Consider the following 10,843-nt stretch of genomic DNA (forward strand, 5'->3'; position numbering starts at 1 on the left):
TAAGTAATTGAGATACATTTATGATTTAACTTGGCATTCCTAATGTAAGTTAATTAGTGAGATACATTTATGCGATTCAACAAATAGAGTTCTTAAGAATTAATGACATTTATAATTAGCATATACAACGTCATTATTCCGCATAAATTTCCAAAAGCATCCTTGTGTTTTTGGCTTTTCCTTTCCGTACGTGTTTGCTGGCTTAACAATAAGATTCACAAATATATATAATATGAAAAATGGACACTAATAACTAGATGCACGTACACTTGGTTGTTTCTTTTTTTTTCTTTTTTTTTTTCTTAAATGTGGGGTATTCCATATATTTTTTCTTTTTCAAAAAAGAAAAGAATCGAACCGAATCGAACTAAACTGATAAATTTAAAATATGGAACCAACAAAATTCAAAAATCATAAAAGGCTGAAGGGCAACTTTGGTATTGAACTTTTACTTGCTCATGGTTCAAGATGTACGTTATATATTTAAATATGGAAGGTAGAAATTACTTATTTTGTAGTTTTGTTCTTAATTATTGAATAACATAATAATTAGCTTTCTTCCTTTCTCTCTCAGGATGTATTTATGAAAATCCAGGTCCACTACTTTAATGAAAGTCATTAACTAAGGTTAGTAATAGCACATTACAACTCCTGATCTATAAATAGAGCAGTAAGCTTGTACCTATACAATGCATCAAAACAAATTCATATCTGTAGCTAAGCATTAGTCTTTAATCCAAAAGAGAATAATGGAGAGGAAGACAAATCTAATGGCCTTTGGGTTGATGATGATGCTGTTGATCCTAAGCGCAACTACTGCAAGAGCCGATCTATGCCAGGATGCACTGAAATCTTTGATGCCTTGCTTTGCGTTCTTGACGGGTTTTAGCCCACCGCCACCCAACGCTGGCTGCTGCCAAGGCGCACAAGATGTGCTAAATAAGGCTACGACCTCCGCAGATCGCAAGGCTCTGTGTGTCTGTTTCAAAAATGTTATAGGCCAGGGTGGTATTTTGCCTGATAGGGCTGAACAACTTCCCGAACTCTGCAACGTCAAAACTCCGGTTCCGATTAGATCCGATGTGGATTGCGACAAGTAATTTATTTCTCTCCCTATCTCTGACTGCGCATTTCTGCCTGTGTTTGAGCACGCATGTGCATTTCTAGCTACTTGTTTCATGCTTACGGTTTGACCAAAAAATAGTGATTCATCATGAGCTAGCTACTACATATAAATTAATATTGGGTATGTTTGCTGCATGTGAAACTATCTTTTTTTGCTTGATGAATCTTCTGATCAACTAATATCTTTTTTTTTTTTTTTTGAATTTGCAGATTATGATGATTCCATAAGGAGCGGATCAGATAACATGAAATAAAGATTGGGGAACATGCATAGATAGAGCAATATATATATATATATATATATATAGCCAAATATTGGGTTGTAAACATTAATATATCGAAGGACGTCGACTCTTTTTGGCTATGTTCTTATATTATAAATATGCATGAAAAGATTAATTAAACGAATTATATAACGATTCCTAGTTTCTTTACATGAACGCTCTGATCTGGCCCAATTAATTACTCAACTTTAGAGGTTAACCTCCATATATATCTGCAGACTCATGCAGTACTAATGCTCTTGGAGATGTCGTACAAATCTAAACAAGCTTTTACCATTCATGTTGACAATTAAGAACCATTTTTGTTTAATTAAATGCATGGGGGCAAAAAGGATAGCACCTTTAATTAATTAGCTTCTTAAAATCATGTTTACTTTTACTGTTCATGGATTTTCGTTAGGTTAATATCGTGTGCTCAATGTTCAAGGCCAAAATACTTTTTATTTTTTATTTTTTTTAAGAAGAGCTGAAGGTCACATGTCCATTTGTGACTCCGTCCCAAATTTTATTGATCAACCCTCACTTATGGCGGAGGAAAACCGTGGTTACAACCCTAGGCCTAGGGGCTACAAATATTATAATAAAACCAAAACCCAAGCCTAAAAAAACCAAATAAACTCAACCACTATACAAATGCCTCCAAAAAAACCTTCAAAATAACAACCTACAAAATAAAATCTGCACGAACATAGAGTAAGAAATGAAATGATCAAATGCAAAAAAGACATACCTCTCAAAAGATCAGCGCACATAACTTTCTATCAACTGCTTCGGATTCTCCGTATGTAAGGGAGGCCCCCTCTATCCAGCCTAATGTTTCCTCTAATAGAAGGAGGCAACTCAGGAAGAGAAAACCATGATCCCGTAAGACCATTAGCACCCATTTTAGCTAAGCCATCCGCAACCGAGTTGCATTCTCTATAACAGTGAACAAATGAAACATTAATCCCAACTAGTCGACTCTGAATTTCATCCCAATAGTTTTTCATGTACCACAAGCCACATCTCTGATTCTTCAACCAATTTAGCACTAACATGGAATCTAGTTCAATCTCCACAAATAAAAAACCCATCAAGCCAATATGTCGAAGCCCATGAAGTAAACCCATTAGCTCAGAATAATTGTTCGAATGATGCCCTATTGCTATTGCAAACCCACAAACCAGATTACCTTTTTCATCTCGAATAATTCCTCCCGCACCTAAAGGGCCCGGATTACCTAGAGAACAACCATCAACATTCAGGTTTACCCAACCTTGTTTAGGCTGCTTCCACCTGATTGGGATAACAATCTCTTTCCTCATGACATTTAAAGGCATATTAAAACATTTTAAAATACCTTCATCACGCCGATTGAGCAAATTAACATTATTTAGTTTAACTGCAATCCAAGAAACCCAATATTTTATGGAACACCAAACCTGTTGGACCGATTCCATTACTCCTTCCATCTGGGCCTTACAACGACGCCCCCATATGGGTTTAATATATAACTTGTTTTGAGCACGTATTGTTCAATCAAAACTTAATTAGCACGTATATATTTTGGTAATAAAAACCAGCTTAAAAATGGTAGGTAACAGCCAGATTTTTCTCCTAAATAAGAAGCATGCACTCTTAAGTACCCAAGTTCAATATTGCGTGCCAATTGCCAAGGGGAATTTGTGTGACACCTCAATTGTGATTAGATAGGCGTGTAAAGGAATTGAGTTTGATCTAGTAGTGAGTGTTAATTAGTCATATATATATATATATTGGCTTAATTTTGATCCCAACACTAATCAAGTTCAAGTTTATCATCGAGTTACATTATATGTTCATAAATAACTAGCTTATTAATTTATTATTGGAGTCATTTCGGGTTTATTCCCGAACTACTTAATTTTTAATAAATCAATTATTTATATTACATTTTATGCTTTTATCTACAAGTTTTGAAAAGAAACCTTGAAATTCTCTAAATATCATTATATAGTAATTTATATATTCATATATCAAAAGTTATATATATATATATATATATATATATATATATAACGATTCAAGCAACATAAATAGTATAATTAGGATTTTTTTCTTGTTTTCTAAATGCTTTATTTATTCTCTTTCTAAAGATAAAGTTACGGCATAAAATAAAATAAATATGAAGTCTCCATATCTGCAGACTCATGCAGTACTAATGCTCTTGGAGATGTCGTACAAATCTAAACAAGCTTTTACCATTCATGTTGACAATTAAGAACCATTTTTGTTTCGGATGAACAACGTTAATTAAGTGAATTTTTTTTGTAAGATATCTTTGCGAATTTAATTCTTTCTAAACTAAAAGAAGCAATAAGCTCGTACGTACTACTATATATATAACGATTCGAGCAACATAAATAGTATAATTAGGATTTTTTTTCTTATTTTCTAAATGCTTTATTTATTCTCTTTCTAAAGATAAGGTTACGCCATGCATAAAATAAAATAAATATGAAGTTATTCTCGTTGAGCCGAACTTTAACATGATAAATTGTATCATTTAATACTTAAATCATAATTTTATGTTCGCGAATACGTAATTTATTTAATAAACAATTAAATTGAGTTGAATTCAAGTTTGTGTGAACCAATTTTGAGAAGCTTAATTGTCCAGTAAAGTTATTCATTTTCTTTTCATGAAAAGGGACGGTATCCATAAATTTTATTAATTTCTCCCATTTTCAAAGAAGGAATGCCATGTACTAAAGAAAGCTTAATAAAAATCCCAAAATCAAAGTTCTTTATGAAAAAGTGTAAACTAAAACGGCCATCTATACAAGTATATAACTTAATAATGTATAAAAGATCTGTATTATTAATTAGGGAATAATTAATAGGATATTGTTTAATTAACCTCATGTATCAGAATTGGAAAGTACACACGTACATGATACTTTCATAATTGAAAATCTGAAAATTAATGGTGGGTTACAATTACACATTTTGCTCCTGAAAATGAAGTGTACATATTAATTACCAGATATTCTAGATAACGTTGCTGCTTTGGTATTGAACTTTTACTGCTCATGGTTCAAGATGGAAGACGTTATATCCTTATATATGCATGGAAAGTAGAAATTACTTATTTTGTAGTTTTGTTCTTAATTATTGAGTAACATAAATTAGCTTTCTTCTCTCTCTCTCGGAGTCGGGACGTATTTATGAAAACCCTGGCCCACTACTTTAATGAAAGTCATGATGCAGACTGCAATACTAATACTTGGAGATGCGTAAAAATCTAAACATGCTTTTATCATTATTGAGCTTGGCTAGATATAGCCAAAGAACACCAAGCCCAATTAAGCATAAACTCAAAACGTCTAAGACAAAGCAGTGTAGTTTATCCATCTCGAAGGTGTGGCAGTCCATCTCTATCCGTATTCAAAAGAGCACAAAGCTTACGAAGTAAATCAGAAAAAAATTCCCAGCAGTTAGTGTATCCCTCCAAGCCCATTCTAGTTAAGAAATCTGCTAGAGCATTGGCTTCCCAATAAACATGATTGACAGCTACATTTATAATGAGTATATGTACACATTATAAATAAATTGATACATTTTATGATGCCAAAATATGAACGACAGATCTTAATTTTGGTCATCTCATATATGCATGTGAGGAAATGGGCAAAAAGGATACCTTTAATTAGCTTCTTAAAATATATTTTGTTTTTAGTTTGTGAACTTTTGTTAGGTCAATATTCATGTATTATTAGGAGTTCCCCCGTGTACTCAATTTTCAAGGCCAAAATACTTAATTATGGTATATTAGAGCCACTGGGTTTAACTTAAGGCATGGGTATCGAAAAATCAGCAACAAAGTATAGTATGGATCCCCCCTCCCCTAAAGTGTATTTATGTAACTTTCGATGTAGCAATTAGAGCGAGTGGCAGCACATTAGTGGCAAAAGGCAAATCGAACAACAATGTGGTATCTTTCATTGTAGCAGAGCATTCAAGTAGCTGCAACTCGAACCAAGGAGAAGCAATGGCTGCATACATCAGAGTGAAAGAAGCCCAAAGATTGCAACTAAAGAAAATCAAGCTAGAAGGGGACTCCCAGAGAACAATTACAACTTTGAAAGATTCAACAAAAAGCCAAGACTAGATTGTAGAAGGTATAAATCGTGACACAAGAATTATGCTGAATAGCTTTGAAGAATGGGAGACTATCAAAATGCATCGTTTGCAGAATCGATGCACGTACGGAGTTGTGCAATGCATTGCTCCCAATAATGCATTGCTCCCAATAATGCATTTGGAAGCAAACTCCTTACTGAAGTTCCACCTTGTCTTTTGAATTTTCATAGTGGAAAATATCCACCTCTTTTGTAGTGTAATGTAATTTTTTTAGTTTATTTTTACTTTTACTTTTATAGTTTGCTGTATCTGAATACTTTTATATTAATGAAGGTGTTCCTTTTCCGAGAGAGAGAGAGAGAGAGAGACTCCGGTTCAAAGCTGCCTAGGGGAATTCGTGTGATACCTATTATTATCATGATTAATACGAGTATAAACAAGTTGAGTTCAAGTTGAGTAGTAGTGTTTGGTTAGATCTTATTGGTTTCATTTTTATTTCATTACAAGTCGAGCTTAAGTTTGTCATCTAGTTACATATATATTGTATTATATATGTAATTACGCTCACTAATGTATTATATATTCAATTAATTTCTTGGGGGTTATGAAAATCCAAAACCAATCTTTTTATGTATATAACGTCTAATTGATAATGTATTTAATAACTTGATGCATGTTTTATGTAGTATTAATTAGGGAGCAATTAATAGGATATTGTTTAATTAACCTCATGTATCAGAATCCGAAACTACACAAATACTTTCATAATTGAAAATCTGAAAAATGGAGGGTTGCAATATCACATTTTTCTCTTAAAAAAGAAGTGTTTTAACTCGGTTCAATGGTTGCCATAAGTGCACTCGTGGCACATCCTTATAAATTGAGGTTGCCTTCTACACTCCAAAGCAAGTTCGCAACATTTGTGTAGCAGATCATCAGGAAGAAAGTCCATATATAGTGGCAAGAAAATGGAGAAGAAAATGAGGGGTTTGTCTGCATTGGCTTTTGGGTTCGTGATTTTGATCTTGATCAGTGCATGCCATTCAGAGGCCATGACATGCCCCGAGGCCCTAGTGATTTTGCTTCCATGCAAGCCGTTCTTGGAGGGTGCTCTCCCTGACTCGCCCGGCTTTCTCTGTTGTCTAGGTGTTCAAAAACTTACCCAAGAGGCTTCCACCACTGAAACACGCAGGGCTGTTTGTCAATGTTTGAAGAATGCTGCACAAGAATTTCATATTAATCTCGACAAAGCTAAACAGATTCCCCAACTTTGCCATATCAATGACCCTATACCAATTGACCCCAATGTGGACTGCAACACGTATTAATGATCTCTCTTTGATTCTCTCTGTTTTAGTGAAAGAACGTATATCTTTGTGTATTCCTTGAACTAACGTATTTTTTCTTTTTGGTACTGTGCAGACTTCCATGATCCTACAAGACGTTTTAGATGCTACATAATAAATTAAGTAATATGTAGCAAATCTTGTTTTTGGCCATTTTATGTATGCGTGAATAAAATCAATAGTATGAATCAAAAGCTTTTCCAGTTTCTTTGGATTCTCTTGAGTATGTTGTATACTTTTTAAAGTATTAGGACCCCATATTTGCACCAATATTGAAATAGTAGAACGGGAGATCAAAATGTTTTTTTAAAAGCGTTTTTTATGTATTTAAAATAATAAAAAAGATAAACAAACACAATACTAAAAAATAAACAAACACAAATTCTTAAAAAAAAAAAAAAAAACTTAAATATGTACAGATGATAGGTACACTTTGTTCTTGCACCTATCATTTTTTGGAAAAAATAAGATTTTTAAAATGGTATATCGCACATTAAGAATATTGCAGTAATATTTCTGCAATCAACCCAACAAGTATTCAAATACATAATGATCGTTGCTACAAATTCAAACATAAAAGATGCAGCCACTCTGAAAATATATTCAAAATACAATGACTCCAAAAACATAGGTCCAAATACATTAAGTTTCACTTCAAATGTCCAAATTTTCAAAATATCGTAAATCACCTAAAACAACCGTAAACAAGTCCAAATCTTCAACAGCTCCAAATAAGCTTTTGAATGCACTCTAACAAACTTTTATCTCCACTCTAATTAACTGTAACATAAAAAAACAAAAAAAAAAAGTTTGCAAAACAATAGCACCATCACGTTCCATACACAAAATATTTTAAACACCAACTTAAACACCAACCTCATGTTTATTCTTGAAGATCCATGGTTTGTAATATGTTGTCAGTTATATTTTCAAGATCCCTACATAAAAGATAATAAATCATCAAAAATGAAGTTATTTGATTAAAACACAAGCAAAAACGCTAATAAGTACTATACCTCACTGAATGGCAGTTATTCTTCGCATGACCCTCAATCTTGCAAATGCTACAATGCATTTTCTTCGCTATTTGAGTCTCTTTTGGGTTCTTTGCTCTCAAACTTTTTGATCGTCCTTTCGTTGACACCCGTTGAGGATCCTGTAAAGTTTGTGAGAAATTTGATACAACTTGTGATCTTAACATATGGGAATCATTCGTTGACATGTCTCCACCTTCTATATTTTTCTCGACAATACCTTCCATCAAAAGCAACTCCTTATGAACCTTGTCTAAGGCAAGAGAGAGGTGGTTCATTCATTAACTTGATTGTGAGTCAAGTTTTGCAATATCGTAAAATTGCATCATCAACTTTCTTTTTCGCATGATCAGATCTTCTTGTGTCATTACATGCCCTTGAGAATATGGTATTTCAAGTATACCTCTACTCTTAGCATTGATTGTCTATCTCTCTAGAATATAGTGATGTGACAACATATCTAACTTCTCTTTCTTGGAAAAGGACACATAAGATATGCCTAAAAAGAATACACAGAAACTCAAACATATTACATGTACATATTGTCTTCGCTTCTCCACTCTCCAAAGTTATATAATAAATAGGTTTTTCTTTGTCACATGGTATCACTCCATACATCTTATTTTCACCCTCTTTTTGAACTTTGATTGTTTTGTTCTGTTGGTAATTGAATAATTCGTCTTGAAAGATGATGCAAGACTTCCTTGTATAGACTTTGGCCGCCTTTTCTTCAATTTTGTGACAGGTTTTCAAAATCGCTCTAGTCGATTTCGTTCTCACATCCTTCTATTTTTTCTTCAAATAATGTGCATATGAGGTTTTCTCGTATTGATGCACAAAGTCATTCACTATCGTGTTCGAACGAACATAATTCTTGAAAAATTTATTCATGCTCTTGCTCCTTTGCGTGGTTGACATACTAGCACAAAATGCGGTTCGCAAGTAAGGCGGAACCCACTTACCCTGTCGGCTGTAAAAATTTTGCAACCAATCATTACCTACTAGATCATACTTCACCAGTATTGAACTCCATTTCTCCTCGAACTCATCAGTTGTTATTGTCTCATAGATACAATGACGGAACTCTTTTTGAAAGTCTGAAAACTTGTTATAGGCATGCGCCAAATATTCTGAAAATTTCTGTAAAATATGCCACAAGCACAACTGGTGAGTTGTATTTGGAAGTACCTCTGTAATGGCCTTGGCCATGGCCTTGTCATTATCAGTAATTATGATTGAAAGGGCACGCCCAAACATTACTTCCTGCCATGTTCTCAATAGCCACATATAAGATTCATCTGTTTCAATAACTAACAACGCACAAACAAACATTATGGTTTAGTGATGATGATTAACTCCTAAAACGGCACAAATGACATCTCATAAATATTTGTGAGGTATGTCGCATCAAATATGACAACATCACCAAAATATTGATATGCAAACATTGATCTTGCATCTGCCTAAAAACAATTTCACATACACCCATTCTCATCAACCTACTGGAGTACACAAACTCAAGTTCTTTACACAGTCGATCAAGAAAATAAGTATATAACCTTTGTACATCTGCAGAGTGACTCAGTGAGGCGGCAGAGACGAGAGAGAGAGAGGCAAAGACAAGGGACTGAGGGAGTGACTCAACGAGGCGGCATAAACGAGAGAGAGGCAGAGACATTTGTGGTTTGTGGGTTGGAGACTTATTGATTTTAGGGTTTATTCGAGAGGAAACAAACTAATAGTGGAGAGGAAACCGTACCGTTTCCCTAAAGTAATGTTGGTTTTGTTTTTTTTTAAATGATAATTAAAAAATTTTTTATGGATTGAAAAATTGATAATTATAATTTATATATATTTGTAATACATTTAATTTTTAATAGACTATAGTGATTTAGTTATAGTGAATAGTATTAGTATTAGTTATAAACTTATATATTAGTATAACTATATTTAATATTAGACTATAGTTATATATTGGTATTAGTTATAAACTTAATGATTTAGTATAACTATATAATATATTAGACTATATAATAGTATTAATAACTTATAGATATAGTGATTTAGTTTAGTTATCGATTTATAATTATATAATTATATTGATGATGTTAATTGTTATTTGTTACTTTGTTACTAACTTAGAGTATATTAATGTATTATAATTTATGATAGTTCTAAGTTAATGCATAATGAGCTATTTACAATTTTTAACATTTTGTATATGAAGCAATAACTAATAAGCATAAATAATTTAATTATCCATGATTCCATACATCCATACATGCTTTATATTTACTTGCAAGTTGCAACGTTGGTCATAGTCTCATAGATGTCACACATTAGTTAATTGTGAATTGATAGGTTAATTGATAATATACGATTAACATAGTATTAATTTGTAATTACATATTTAAAATTTTATATAATAAATAGGAATAGGTTAGATGAAAATTACATAATTTATTATATAATTATTATATAAAATAATATATTTAGGGATAGGTTAGATGAAAACTACATAATTTATTATACAATTATTATATAAAATAATATATTTATAAAAAAAATGAATTCGATCGGTTCGGTCTGAGAAATCTCCACCCCGGGACCGGACCGAAGACCTAAATTTCCCAACTTACTGGACTGAAACCGACCATGCATTTTTTTGGTCCAGTCCAGACCAGACCGACCGTTTTACACCCCTATTTCCATGTATGAAAGTAGGGGTGGCAATATGTAACACAACCCGTTAACCTAATACGAACACGACACGATAAAAGCGGGTTAGGGTTTAGCCTTAACGGGTTCGGGTCAAAACGGGTTGACCCGTTATGACACGATTGCTTAACGGGTCACTAACGGGTCAATCCGTTAAGACCCGTTAAGAAAATTAAATTTACCTTTATACCCTTAGACCTAAAGGGCAAGGAGGATGCTCCACTTTCTTCTTCAA

General features: G+C 33.1%; 2 protein-coding genes across 2 annotated transcripts; both read left to right on the forward strand.

Annotated features, from left to right (window-relative positions):
- The first annotated feature begins 704 nt into the window (after positions 1–704).
- On the forward strand, positions 705–1,493 carry LOC108980987 (non-specific lipid-transfer protein 1-like). The gene is made up of 2 exons (XM_018952056.2): positions 705–1,096; positions 1,336–1,493. Exons 1-2 carry the CDS (start codon positions 750–752, stop codon positions 1,340–1,342), a joined length of 354 nt encoding a protein of 117 aa, XP_018807601.2. The 5' UTR covers positions 705–749; the 3' UTR covers positions 1,343–1,493.
- A 4,920-nt stretch (positions 1,494–6,413) lies between these two features.
- On the forward strand, positions 6,414–7,051 carry LOC108984676 (non-specific lipid-transfer protein 1-like). The gene is made up of 2 exons (XM_018956712.2): positions 6,414–6,831; positions 6,933–7,051. The coding sequence occupies exons 1-2, from the start codon at positions 6,479–6,481 to the stop codon at positions 6,940–6,942; spliced, it is 363 nt and encodes a 120-aa protein (XP_018812257.1). The 5' UTR covers positions 6,414–6,478; the 3' UTR covers positions 6,943–7,051.
- Positions 7,052–10,843: the final 3,792 nt, after the last annotated feature.

This window comes from Juglans regia, chromosome 3 (assembly GCF_001411555.2).
Source record: "Juglans regia cultivar Chandler chromosome 3, Walnut 2.0, whole genome shotgun sequence".
Classification (NCBI taxonomy): domain Eukaryota; kingdom Viridiplantae; phylum Streptophyta; class Magnoliopsida; order Fagales; family Juglandaceae; genus Juglans; species Juglans regia.